This window comes from Geotrypetes seraphini, chromosome 4, assembly GCF_902459505.1.
Source record: "Geotrypetes seraphini chromosome 4, aGeoSer1.1, whole genome shotgun sequence".
NCBI lineage: Eukaryota > Metazoa > Chordata > Amphibia > Gymnophiona > Dermophiidae > Geotrypetes > Geotrypetes seraphini.
In genome coordinates, this window is record NC_047087.1 from 7876656 (window position 1) to 7890375 (window position 13720).

The 13720-nt window shown below is 51.1% G+C and overlaps 1 protein-coding gene and 1 non-coding gene across 3 annotated transcripts in view; both read right to left on the minus strand.

Moving 5' to 3' along the window:
* The window catches only part of RPL13 (ribosomal protein L13), a 41606-nt gene extending 28218 nt beyond the window's left edge, over positions 1 to 13388 (minus strand). The window contains exons 1-3 of one of the 2 annotated variants that reach the window (XM_033942736.1): positions 13298 to 13388; positions 11918 to 12035; positions 7302 to 7443 (exon numbers count right to left, since the gene is read on the minus strand). In XM_033942736.1, coding sequence (XP_033798627.1) covers positions 7302 to 7443; positions 11918 to 12021 — 246 coding nt within the window. In that variant the 5' untranslated portion in view covers positions 12022 to 12035; positions 13298 to 13388. Of the gene's footprint in view, positions 1 to 7301; positions 7444 to 11917; positions 12036 to 13113 lie in introns of both variants that reach the window. The other variant, XM_033942737.1, reaches the window with a different exon arrangement.
* Positions 12201 to 12280, minus strand: LOC117360176. The gene has a single exon (XR_004539383.1). It is a non-coding gene; the product is annotated as a small nucleolar RNA MBII-202 (small nucleolar RNA).
* Positions 13389 to 13720: the final 332 nt, after the last annotated feature.

Genomic DNA, 13720 nt, shown 5'->3' on the forward strand with positions numbered 1-13720 from the left:
GAGTGAGTACAATAACGTAAAACAGACTTACTAGTTAGATCAAACATGAAAAGTGAGGGATAGGAGGGAAAGTTACAATTTCAATAACTGCGGTTTTATTCTTTACTGATCTACAATTTAATAACAGAAATTTTGGGTACTTCCCCGTTTCCACCCTCCTATAACCTCCACCCTGCTGATCAATACATCTATAATAATAAAACCCTAGCTGCGCATGCAAACTTGAAATGCTGTGCCTCCATATGCGCAGTAGAGGAAGCCGCCGAGCACGGAGGAATCACCGACCAGGGAAGCATCTCAGCGCAGTGGCAGCAGTCCTGACCCACCAACCTCCCCATTCCTTACCCAAAGCAGCAGTGGCAGCGCTGTAAACAGGCTGTTCGTGGCAAATAGGGCAAAGTACGGTATTGGGGTTCAAGAAAGGATTGGACAATTTCCTGCTGGATAAAGGGATAGAGGGGTATAGATAGAGGATTACTGCACAGGTCCTGGACCTGTTGGGCCGCCGCGTGAGCGGACTGCTGGGCACGATGGACCTCAGGTCTGACCCAGCGGAGGCATTTCTTATGTTCAGGGCCTTTCCTCTGTCGCATCACTTTGGATGCGGTAGAAGAAAAGCCCTGTCGGGGCTGGCCGCGAACAGCTTGCTTACAGCGCTGCCACTGCTGCTTTGGGTAAGGAATGGGGGCTTGGCAGGTCAGGACTGCTGCCGCTGCCGCTACTGATATTTGGGTGGGGGAGGAAAGAGATGCCCGACTGGAAGTTGGGGCCTGGGTTGGTGAGGAGAAGAGAGACATGGAATAGCCACTGGAAAGTGAAAGCCAGAGCTGGATTGAGGAAACGGCGAGGGATCCCTTAGCTGGCACAGCTGGAAGGCGGCTTCAGTGAGGGTCTGGGCAGAAAGAAAGAAAGATAGACGGGGCAGGGAGAGACAGAAAAAAAAGAAAGACAGACATCTATTCTAGCACCCGTTAATGTAATGGGCTTAAATACTATTACATACATAACAGCATATGACCCAATTACATATAACTAAGAAGGTAGAGTTAAGGAGTTGGGTCGTTAGGAGTGGGATCTCTAGGAAAGTAAACCTAGGGGGGTGGGAAGACTTGATGGGCTATGGCCCTTTTCTGCCGTCATTTTCTGTTTCCACAAACATTTGGCATTAAAAAGATAAACTACTACAGTCAAAAACTACCGACATTTCAGATGAGTAGTCATGTTCTCCAGTGCCACCCCACTGGGATGCCTTTTGAATCCCACAGCTGTAAAGCAGGGGTGTCCAACCTGCGGCCCCATGAAGTATTTTGTCCGGCCCTGGTCAAGAGCGATGCAGTTTTCCTCTGCTGCCCCCTGGTGTTTACCGTCTTGCCGGCTCCCTCCTCTGCCTTGCTGCAGCATTTGCGCGGCCCCAGAAACATTTTTTTTGGCCAATGCGGCCCAGGGAAGCCAAAAAGCACAGTTACTTACCGTAACAGGTGTTATCCAGGGACAGCAGGCATATATTCTCACATGTGGGTGACGTCATCTACGGAGCCCCGATGCGGAAGCATTTTCAAGCAAACTTGATTGAAGATTTAAGTTTGCTCTGCTGCTCCACGCATGCGTGCCTTCCTGCTCCACTAGGGGGTGCATCCCCTCGTGGTCTCCAGTTCACTTAACTAGCCAAGAAGCCAACCTCGGGGAGGTGGGTGGGTTGTGAGAATATATGCCTGCTGTCCCTGGATAACACCTGTTACGGTAAGTAACTGTGCTTTATCCCAGGACAAGCAGGCATGATATTCTCACATGTGGGTGACCTCCAAGCTAACTGAAAAGGGATGGAGGGAAGTTGGCAATTTAAGCAAATAGATTTCGCAACACCGATTGGCCGAACCGGCCATCGCTTCTGGACAGGGAGTTTAGACAGTAGTGGGAGGTGAAGGTATGAACCGAAGACCATGTGGCAGCCTTGCAGATTTCCTCAATAGGTGTTGACCTGAGGAAGGCTACGGAGGCTGCCATCGCTCGGACTTTGTGTCCCGTTACTCGACCATGCAGCGCGAGACCAGCCTGAGCGTAGCAAAAGGAGATGCAATCGGCCAACCAGTTGGACAAGGTGCGTTTGGAAACTGGGTGACCTAACCGGTTTGGGTCGAAGGACAAAAACAGTTGTGGGACTTTCCGGTGTGGCTGAGTGCGTTGGAGGTAAAAGGCCAACGCTCTTTTGCAGTCAAGAGTGTGGAGCGCCACTTCTCCGGGGTAAGAGTGGGGCTTGGGAAAAAACACAGGTAAGACAATGGACTGATTGAGATGGAAATCAGACACTACTTTAGGTAGGAACTTTGGATGGGTGCGGAGTACCACCTTGTCGTGATGGAATACCGTGAAGGGTGGGTCCGCTACCAGAGCTTGTAGCTCACTAATCCGCCGTGCGGACGTGAGCGCGAGTAGGAAAATTACCTTCCAAGTGAGGAATTTTGGATGGCATTTGTCTAGGGGCTCAAATGGAGGTTTCATTAGTTGAGCCAGAACCACGTTAAGGTCCCAAACCACCGGGGGAGGTTTGAGAGGGGGATGGACATTCAGCAGGCCCTTCATGAAGCGAGTGACTAAGGGATGGAGCGAGAGGGCTTTCCCTTCCAGGGGCTGATGAAAGGCCGCAATCGCACTGAGGTGTACTCGAATGGAGTTGGTCTTTAGGCCGGAATGAGATAGTTGAAGTAGATAGTCAAGGACCAGGGGGACGGTGACCGACACCGGGTCCTGGCTGTGGGAGGAGCACCAGGTTGAGAATCTGGTCCACTTTTGGGAGTAGCAGGTTCTCGTTGAGGTTTTTCTAGAGGCCTCCAATATCTCCTTGACTGATTGAGACACGGGGAGAGCAGTCAGGGGGAGAGAAACCAAGCATTCAGATGAAGAGATTGAAGATTGGGATGTAACAGTGAACCCTGACCCTGTGACAGTAGAGAGGGAAACAGAGGCAGAGGCAGTGGGTTGAAGTAGAAGGGAAAACCACGGCTGGCGTGGCCAGCGAGGGGCAATCAGGATCAGGGTGGCTTGTACTGTTTTCAGGTGGACAAGCGTCCGCAGTATCAGAGGAAACGGCGGGAACGCGTACAGGAACCTTCCCTCCCAATCGAGGAGGAAGGCGTCGGCCTCGAGCCGGTCCGGGGAGTATATCCGGGAGCAGAAGAGAGGCAGCTTGTGATTGTGAGGGGACGCGAACAGGTCTATTTGAGGCGTCCCCCACCGTTCGAACACTCCTCGTAGGGCCTGAGAGTGTAGTGACCACTCGTGTGGCTGGAGGAGGCGGCTGAGTCTGTCCGCCAGGCAGTTTTGTTCTCCCTGTATGTACACCGCCCGAAGGAAGGTGTTGTTGGAGATTGCCCATTTCCAGAGGCGCAGGGCTTCCCGACAAAGGGGCCAAGACCCTGTGCCCCCTTGTTTGTTTACGTAGTACATCGCTACTTGATTGTCGGTTCGGATGAGAACCACTCGGTCGCGGAGCAGATGTTGGAAGGCTACAGCTGCGAGGTAGATGGCCCGAAGTTCTAGCACGTTGATGTGGCAGCGGCGGTCTTGTGCTGACCACATTCCTTGGGTGCGTAGGCCGTCCAGATGGGCTCCCCAAGCGTACTCCGACGAGTCCGTGGTGAGTACCTTGCTGTGGGGTGGGGTGAGGAAGAGCAAACCTTTGGAAAGATTTGAAGAGTCGGCCCACCAGCGGAGCGATCGTTGCAATGAAGGAGTCACTGTCACGGAGTGGTCGATCGGGTCCCGGTCTTGACGCCATTGAGACGCCAGGGTCCATTGAGGGATTCTCAGATGGAGGCGGGCGAAGGGTGTGACATGGACGGTGGAGGCCATGTGGCCCAGGAGGGTCATCATCTGTCGGGCTGATACTGAGGTCAGCCGAGAGATCATTCGGCTCAGACTTACTAACGCCTCCAGGCGCGGAGGGGGGAGGAAGGAACGGAGGCGAACCGTGTCCAGCGTGGCCCCGATGAACTGTAGGGACTGCGAGGGGCGTAGTTGAGATTTTGGGAAGTTTATTTCGAACCCCAGACTTTGTAGGTAGGTAATAGTCTGTTGGGTCGCTGAGATAACCCCTTCTTTGGACGGGGCTTTGATTAGCCAGTCGTCCAGGTAGGGGAATACCTGGAGGCCCTGGGAGCGTAAGGTTGCTGCTACCACCACGAGGCACTTGGTGAAGACCCGAGGTGATGATGCTAGTCCAAAGGGGAGGACTCGGTATTGTAGGTGCCAGTCCCCTACTTGGAAACGCAAAAACTTGCGGTGAGCGGGGTGCACTGGGACATGTGTGTACGCCTCCTTGAGATCGAGGGAGCAGAGCCAGTCGCCCTCGTCGATCAGGGGGTAGAGTGTTGGTAGTGAGAGCATCCGAAACTTTTCCCGTACCAGGAATTTGTTGAGGCGAATCAAGTCTAGTATTGGGCGTAGGTCTCCCGCTTTTTTCGGTACCAGGAAGTAGCGGGAGTAGAAGCCCTTCCCCCGTTGGTCGGGGGGGACCTTCTCCACTGCTCTCAGGCGAAGCAGGTCTCGAGCTTCGGAGAGGAGTAGAGGTAGCTGAGTCCGGTTGGGAGGGCAATTCCTTGGGGGATTGTCCGGGGGAATGGCCCGAAAGTTGAGAGAGTACCCTGATGAGATCACGCCAAGGACCCATGTGTCCGACGTGAGTTGTTCCCAGCGAGGGTAAAAGGCTTTGAGTCGACCTCCGATGGGAAGGCGGCCTGGGACTATGGCGGAGGGGGCCCGCCCCCTTCCGCGTGTCCCGTCAAAAGGACGGGGATGGTTTGGTGGTCGCGGGCGGTTGAGACTTGGGCATGGCCCTGTGATGGGCTTGCGGACGTCTGGATGGGGGCCGCGAGAAAGCAGGGGTGGACTTTTGTGGGTAGCGGCGCGGAGGGGCCCTGTATGGCCTGGGCGCTGGCGGTTTGGGCTTTTGCCGGACAAGGGCGGCAAACGAGCGTTCATGTTCGGAGAGGCGTTTTGTCGCCGCCTCAATAGTGTCATCGAACAATTCCTTTCCCACGCAGGGGAGGTTAGCCAACCGGTCCTGTAAGTTGGGGCCCATGTCGACCAGGCGCAGCCAAGCTAGTCGGCGCATGGCGATAGCGAAGGCTGCTTCTCTGGAGGAGAGTTCGAAGCCATCGTAGGCCGCGTGGAATAGATGAAGGCGCAGGTTGGAGAGGGACTCTAAGAGTAGGCCGAACGTTCCCTGCCGGGAGGCCGGTAGGTCAGTCTCAAAGGCTCTCAATAGTCCAATGAGGTGTTTGAGGTATGATGTGAAGGTGAAAGTGTAGCTTTGCACCCTAGAGGCCATCATTGCGTTTTGGTATAGTCTCCTGCCGAACTTGTCCAGGGTTCGGCCTTCTCGGCCTGAGGGGACCGCTGCTGAGACCCGGGACGGGTGAGCCTTTTTCAAGGAGGATTCCACTAGCAGCGATTGGTGGGAGAGCTGTGGTTGCTCGAATCCCGGGTAAGGTACTGTGCGGTACTTGGCCTCCATTTTGGAGGGTACGGCCGTGACCATGTAGGGGGTCTCCAGGTTCCTGAAGAAGGCCTGTTGGAGTACCGGGTTAGGTGGTAAGCGAAGGGACTCTCTGGGCAGTGATGGCATATCCAGCTCCGCCAGGTACTCTTTAGAGTATCTGGAGTCGGACTGGAGGTCTAAGTCCAATGCGTGGCCCATGTCCTGGACAAAGCGAGTGAAGGATGGGCGAGATGTCCCCGGGGCCCCGTGCGGGGTCGGGGAACAAGACCTTCGTCGGGTGGAGAAGGATAAGGAGGCTTCCCTCGAGTATCGAGGTTCATGCTCTGATCCATGCTCCGAGGCTGGGGAAGCACTGTGAGAGTGTTCCGGGGTTGTCGATCTTCGGCGTCTCGAGGAGCCCCTCGGAGACGATGCCGGGGTTAGGGGTACCGATCGATGTCGGATTGGTGACCTCGATCCGGACTCCCTCGGAGAATGCGTCCGAGGGGGAGTTCGGAGGATGCGCGGGTTGGAGAGTGATAACTCAGCCACCCTTAGTGGTCCTGTACGAGGTGTGGGAGAACGGCCTCGTAGGGTTGGTGAACCTCGGGCCTTCTTGGAGGTACGGCGGTTCGAGGTTTCTGTCGTTCTAGCCCGACGTTTTGCCCCTCGGCGGTCCGCAGAGGGGGAACGTCTCGGGCGTCTCGGCGAGGAGTCCGAGGAGGATGGGATGCGGCGAGGGTTGCGCACCTTTCCTCGAGGTTGTTCGGTATGAGGCTCAGGCTGGTCTGGCACATTCGAGGTCGAGGCCGATTGAAACTGGGCCATTGCAGCGGACAGCTCCGACGTGATCATCGCTCGGAGTAGGTCTTGGAAGACGGGCACGGACAACATCGAAGGCATGTCCACTGCCTCGGTGCGCCCCACCGGGGGCGACCTCGTATCAGAGTATTCCCGTGTGGTGGAGGCACGGCCCGAAGGCTTGGAGGGCTTAGACGGGGCTGTAAGCATGGGGCTTCCGCCATGCGTCGCCGTTGTCCCCGAGGCTGGCTTCTTCGCTGTTACAGAACCTGAAGAGGGAAGAGGGGACTTACCCGGAGCCGAGGCTTTCTGTTGTCCCGAGGGCTTCGGGGTCGAGTCTCGAGGCGATGCCGAGGTTTCCGGGGCCGAGGTCAAGGCCAGGGCCGACCTCGAGGCCGAGGTGGAGGGTTGGTCCGGGGTGAAGAGATCCGCCATGCGGGCTTTTCTTCGGCGGAGGGCCCGGTTTTGGAAATTAGCGCACTGGGGCCAGGAGTCGGTTGGATGAGCCGCCCCCAGACAAAGGATGCACCGGCGATGCGGATCTATGAGAGAAAGAAGCCGCTCGCACCGGGTGCACTTTTTAAAGCCGGTCAAAGGCCGGGACATTAAATCGAAAGTAGCCGCGGCTCGATTAGCCACGCGGCCACGGGGACCCGGAAGCCTCCGGGTCGTTGAAAATGAAGCAGGAATCAAGTAAAAAGGTAAGGAATTCGCGCACAGCGACTTAATCGTGAAAAAACAAGAAAAAATCGCGGTGCTAGAAGGCAGTTGGGGCAGAGCCTGAAAAACACGTCTTCTAGGCTCGCGGAAAATTTTGATCTGGAGACCTAGTGGAGCAGGAAGGCACGCATGCGTGGAGCAGCAGAGCAAACTTAAATCTTCAATCAAGTTTGCTTGAAAATGCTTCCGCATCGGGGCTCCGTAGATGACGTCACCCACATGTGAGAATATCATGCCTGCTTGTCCTGGGATAAGGTTGGATACCCCTGCTGTAAAGGTTTATTCTGAGCATTTCCACACTTACCTTCAATTCTTCCAAGCTAAATCCTCGGCCACCACGAACTTTGGTGTGATATCTGAAAGTGGGACACCTCACTATTGGGCGGATGGGCCCCGACACCGGTCGAGGTGCAATCAGACGAGCCTTTACGTGCCGTGCCTTCCGCCTGTCCATAGAAATAGACAAGTTAAGATACCAAATGACGCCATTTTTTCACAAACACCAGAGCTGCTGCAATAGTCATCACCTTATCCTCATAGCCACTACCTTCCTGTAGCACTCAAGGGCACATTCTGGATGACAAATCAAAATTCTGCATGCATGTGAATTTTTTTTGGCATATCTAATGTAATAATTAAACTGCATTCCAATCTCTAATTTGGGGGATTTTTTTTTGTGTTCTAGCATGGGGGAGAAGATAGGGGATAAAGCAATTCACGGATGAGGGGATGCTGTCCACTAAGGTCATATGATAAACTGAAGTAAATGTAAACACCTCCATGTCTGACGTTTATCATAAGACCTTATTGATTCAATTGCTTCAGTTTTCCACTGACAGCAGGCAGGAAGATGTTATGCTGCTTCTCTTAGGCCACCTCAGCTGGCGTCATGATTGTAGCAGGTTTCCAGGTCTTGCCGCATGTGTAGAAAGAACTGACATTTTCTTCAGGTTATGCTGAGGTCTGCAGTGTGTCTATATAAATATATATATACTAGTGTTTAAGCCCGTTAAATTAACGGGTGCTAGAATATATGTCTTTCTTTCTGTGTGTCTCTCTGCCCCTGTCTCTTTCTTCCTTTCTTTCTGTCTCTTTCCTTCCCTCTGTCTGTCTTTCTTTCTGTCTCTTTCCTTCCCTCTGTTGGTCTTTTTTTCTGTCTGTCTCTCTCCATCTGGTCCCCTGTCTGTCTGTCTTTCTTTCTTTCTGTCTCTCTCCGTGCCCACTGTCTTTCGTTCTCGTGCGCTGTCTGGCTTTATGTCTCCATGGCCACTTGCCTGCCTTTCTTTGTCTTTCTCTATGGCCCCCTTCTATATCCTCCCCAAAGCAAATAAAGATTGCTCCCTGCACCCAGCACACCACTCCCTGGCCCCCTTTTGCTACTGAAAAGGAAACTTTAAAATAATACATTTAAAATGATCAGATACTTGGAAACTGCAAAGAAAGGACTTAAGTAAAGTTCAGGATTTTTAAATCATAATAAAAGTCATAAAATTCTGCAGCTTCCCTGCTTTCTATCTTGAAAGTTGTTTAATGATAGAGAAATTGATAGAGAGAGAGATTTCTGCAGCTTCTCTGCTTTCTATCTCTCCACCTTTTCCCTTCACACTTTCACTGAAATAACCTGAGTTACAGCTTCGGGAGCAGCATGCAGGCTACTTGCTAGGGGATCGGCCGTTTTTGCTGCATCGGATCCGTTGCTTTGGCTGGCCGACTTAGGCCTGTGAGCGTCGTTGGCCTGGAGGAGCCGGGCGGGGCTTCCGTGCTGGTCGGCTGCGTGTGAGTTTAGGGGTATGGGTGATTATTGAACATACCCCGCGCATCCCTGAACCTACCCAGAGACTCCCCGCGCGGGAGGAATCGCCGCCATCACCGCCCCCCCTGAGCCGCCACTACTGCTGCATCCGTCGCCGGGCCCCGCTCCCAACGCTGCGCACCTAGGCCGGGGAGGAGGAGGTGGCGGCAATGGCAACAACAGTGGATTCCGGGAGCAGCGGCTGCCTTCCCCGCCTCCCTCACCACCCGACTGCAGAGGCGAGATTGAGGAACCGCCACTGACAGGCAGACTGTGAGTGCGCGGTCTGGCTGGCTCCTCTACCAAAGCCCTTCTTCAAAGCAGCTGCAGCCGCGGTTTTAAAGTTAGCCGGTCAGGTATTCAGAGCGGCAGGGGGAGGCAACCTTTTATTCAATGTCTGCCGGGTAAAGCGCCGTGCCGAGTAGAGGAAGCAAACGCCGTGGCAGGAGAGCAGGGAGTGAGTTTTTCCTATGCGGTTGTTTTGGGGGGGGGGGGGAGGTTGTGAACAGGAAGTCGAGCAGAGGCGGGAGTGAGCTGTTCAGCTTCCCCTATCTGGGCAAACCGCTCTGGCGAAAATGGAGTGAAGTGCCGCGTGGGGCCGTAGAAAGAGCGGGGCATGCTGCAGTCTTGGCGGCCACGGACATACGGATCACGGAAGCACGCCGATAAGACTGCGCATGCGCCGCCTACGGTTTTATTATATAGATAGATATATATATATTTTTTTTTTTTTGTGGGTTCATGAACCTGAATGAGAACAGGGCAGTCTGTGTGTGGAGAAATTTGAATGTTTGGGCGGTAAAGTTTGTGGGCTGACCTGATTTGAGAACAGGGAAGTCTGATGATCATGAATTTGAATTTTGGCAGGAAAGTTCATTGGAAATCCAGGTTTGAATGTTGGATATTGGCAGGAGTGTTCAGGACCCAATTTTTAATAACTGGAGAGAGAGTGAGGTCCCAGATAAAGGGCTCTCCATAAACAAAGCAAGACAACCTCTCATCTGAAAGAAATTTAGTGCAAAAAGGACTGGGGCCGAGGACAAACGTCTTCTTCCTCCATCTCAAAAAGTCCCAGCCTCTTTTCTGACAGAATTGAAAAGTAGGACCTCAGATTCTCTGTCCAGTTATTAAAAATTGGGGATTTTTTTCCCAACATTTCAGGAAACTGTTGAAAACTTATTTATTTGTAAAATTTTTTGCAGTTTGATGTTTTGTATTTCACTTTGATTATCCAATCTTCTTTTACCCTGTTAACCAAATAGAACTACAAGGTTTTGCAGTATACAAATAAGAGTGTGGCGCAGTGGTTAAAGCTACAGCCTCCGCACCCTGGGGTTGTGGGTTCAATCCACGCTGCTCCTTGTGACCCTGAGCAAGTCACTTAATCCCCCCATTGCCCCAGGTACACTAGATAGATTGTGAGCCCACCGGGACAGACAGGGAAAAATGCTTGAGTACCTGAATAAACTCATGTAAACCGTTCTGAGCTCTCCTGGGAGAACAGTATAGAAAATGGAATAAATAGAATAAAATGTTATGTTACATAAGGTGAAAAGTGCATCAAGCCGAATCCTTCTGTTGCCCAGTTCCAACATCTGCTAGAAACTTCATGGTACCTATGGTACACACTGTGCTTCAGATCCTATATTTGGTTCCTCACAGCAGAGGATGCAGCCCAAGGTGTCACTGTTCACCTCATACTGCTGACCCAATTGACTGGGACAGTGAGCGAAAGGTTTATAGGCAATGGCTAACTGAACAATAAGGGTCCAATTCTTCTACACTTCCCACAGCAGCAGGATACTGGGAGTCCATCAAATCCTGGCTTCTAAAACAAAATTTCAGGATCAAGCAGGCTCAAAAGAAAAATATCTTGAAAGAGGTATTAAAAAGATGCTATTAAAGAATGCACAGATAAGGTGAACATTCAAAACCTTGTCACGAGTGCTAGCTAAGCATGTCTCATCCGAGTGTTGCCTGTGGTTAAAGTGTTCAACATGGGAATCGGTGAATTCCAGCATCATTACCTGACTGCAAATCTGGAAACTACCTGCCTAGCTGTATGAACCACTCTGCTCACTGAATATCAATTCATTCACTGTGCTTACTGCACTTCTGTTCACACAAATATAAAAGGGGGGGAAACGACGACATTTATTTATTTGATCGATTCGATTTATATCCTGTTCTCCCCAAGGAACCCAGGTAACATACATAACAGTTAGCAATAAGAAATATTACAATTAACAAGGAACAGAAGCCCCGGCTATGGATCTCCTCTGTTCTTTTTGTGGTTTATGCACTTTACTTTTGGTTGTTTGTTCTTGGTGCTGTGTTGGGGGTTTTTTTTTCTCTCTCTTTTTGGGGGTGTGGGGGGGAGGGGGAGGCCTTGATTTTCTTCTCAGGGCTCAGAGTACAGGGCTCTGTTTGCACGGTATTTTGGCCTATGCTATCCAGGCCTCTCCAGTGGCACAGAGTTGAGCATTTGCCTGTTATTGGTCTTGCATATTGTTGTTCCTTATTTTTGAGGGCTGGCTTTGGATGGGGAGTGGGATGGGGAGGAGGCTGGGAGTGGAGGGGGGGAGGAGTTGTATATTTTCAGCACAACCTGTTCCTTCTTTGCTGTGTTTATTTATCTGTTCAATAAAAATTGATTTCAATTAAACAAGGAACAGAAGACTAAGGCAATAGGATACTGTGAAATGCACCTAGTTCAATTTTTCTGGATTAGAATTAAATTAGCTGGCTTTAAGGAAGGTTTGGACAAGTTCCTGGAGGAAAAGTCCATAGTCTGTTATTGAGAAAGACACAGGGGAAGCCACTGCTTGCCCTGGATCAGTAGCATGGAATATCATTACTCCTTGGGTTTTGGCCAGGTACTAGTGACCTGGATTGGCCACCTTGAGAATGGGCTACTGGGCTTGATGGACCATTGGTCTGACCCAGTAAGGCTATTCTTATGTTTTTAAGTATTGTAAACACTTAAGGGCTGGAATAATAGAGATATACAGCTTTACCTTATGAATAATCACACAAACCCAGTGATAGCAAATTGGGCAAAGCATTGATAAATGGCCTAAGTATTAAGCAATAAGAATTTTTAAAAAGTCAGCTTTTGGCACCCTCACCTGCGGATCTTTCGGGCAGGCTGGTTGAACCAGGTAGCGACTCGTCTCTGCCAGTCTTTATGGAAGTGGGGTTTCAAGATCATTCCATTTCGACTGGGGGCCATGGTGGCTTAATTCCCTGAAACAACACACACAGGAAGAATAGCAGAAGTCCACAGAAGGCATTTTAAAAACAGATGCAGTAAGCTACAAAATAAAAATACATTTCTAAGGTGAAATGAGAGCAAACGAAAAAGCAAAAGGACACAAAAATATCAGGTTCCTATCAAAAACAGCTTTCCTTGAGAACTACAGTCATCAGCTGGAAAAGGGTTCAAAGTGAATCATCACGGAGGTACAGAGATTCCGGAGAAATTATCATCATCTGACTGTCAGTTCTTGAAGCTGGGATGAATCTTTAGCAGTATAGCCAGGCCTATATATCAACACCACAGTAACAAAAGTATCTTCAAGGAGGGTGCCCTTACCAGGTGTATCCACAATATAAAAACAAATGTAATGTTTGCACACAGTTTTGTCAGTCTCTACCCTCCAGTGGAAATACACAATAGAACAGGGATCTCAAAGTCCCTCCTTGAGGGCCGTAATCCAGTCGGGTTTTCAGGATTTCCCCAATGAATATGCATTGATAGCAGTGCATGCACATAGATCTCATGCCTATTCATTGGGGAAATCCTGAAAACCCGAATGGATTGCGGCCCTCAAGGAGGGACTTTGAGACCCCTGCAATAGAACTATAACTCAGACACACAACTCTTCAACATGTAAATATACACAGTATATGAACAGAGGTAGACACGAGTTCCCACGCAATTGGGAGTACAGTGAGAGAAGTGTATGTGCACCTACATCCCCAGTCTGGGCACAGTAGAAGTCTAAATCAGACACACATACACCCCTCTATGTCTGTGCATAGTATAATTAGAGCAGGGTGGCAAAGTCCCTCCTCGAGGGCCGCAATCCAGTCGGGTTTTCAGGATTTCCCCAATGAATATGCATGAGATCTATTAGCATACAATGAAAGCAGTGCATACAAATAGATCTCATGCATATTCATTGGGGAAATCCTGAAAACCCGACTGGATTGCGGCCCTCAAGGAAGGACTTTGAGACCCCTGCCTAGATGCAAAGCAGAAGAGCTTCCTCCCCTCCCCCATCCCCCCACATTTGGCCTATTTAAAGGGCTCTACTCTCACCAGGCCGCCCCCGCCGGTAGGCCAAGGCCGCCGAAGCCCAGGATACCAGCACCGGCCGCCCCCCATCTCCGGTGCTCCGCAAAGCGCCAGCTTCAGCGCGTCCGGCCCACCGGCCTGAGGGGACCCGGCCCACCGCTCACGCAGGATGCCTACGGATTGTAGCGAAAGAAACGCGCCGCCCTACCTATGCGGGAGAAAATGGCCGCAAAGAAAAGGAAGCGAACGGCCGGGGCACTCTGGGATATGAAGGGCTCGGACCTATCAGAGGCCGCGACAGCAGCGCACCAATCGCGAAGAGGGACGTACTGTTTGCGGAAGTGTGGCGCAGAACTACGGTGGCCCGAAGGTGCTGTCTCGGATTGCCAATGCAGGAAAGCCTGCAAATTGCACAACTTTTTGGAGCGTTTGTATTTTTATTGAGAAAATATTTTTTCCCCAAAAAACAATATAAACATCAAAATTAATATCACAAGTTTTGCTATTACAACAATTATGATTAAAAAAAGTACTTACCAACGAGTACCCCCCTCCCCGCCCAAGCGCCACCCTCATAATAATTTCTTCCATCCATTTTTCATATACATACAATATCTTATTAATGCATAAT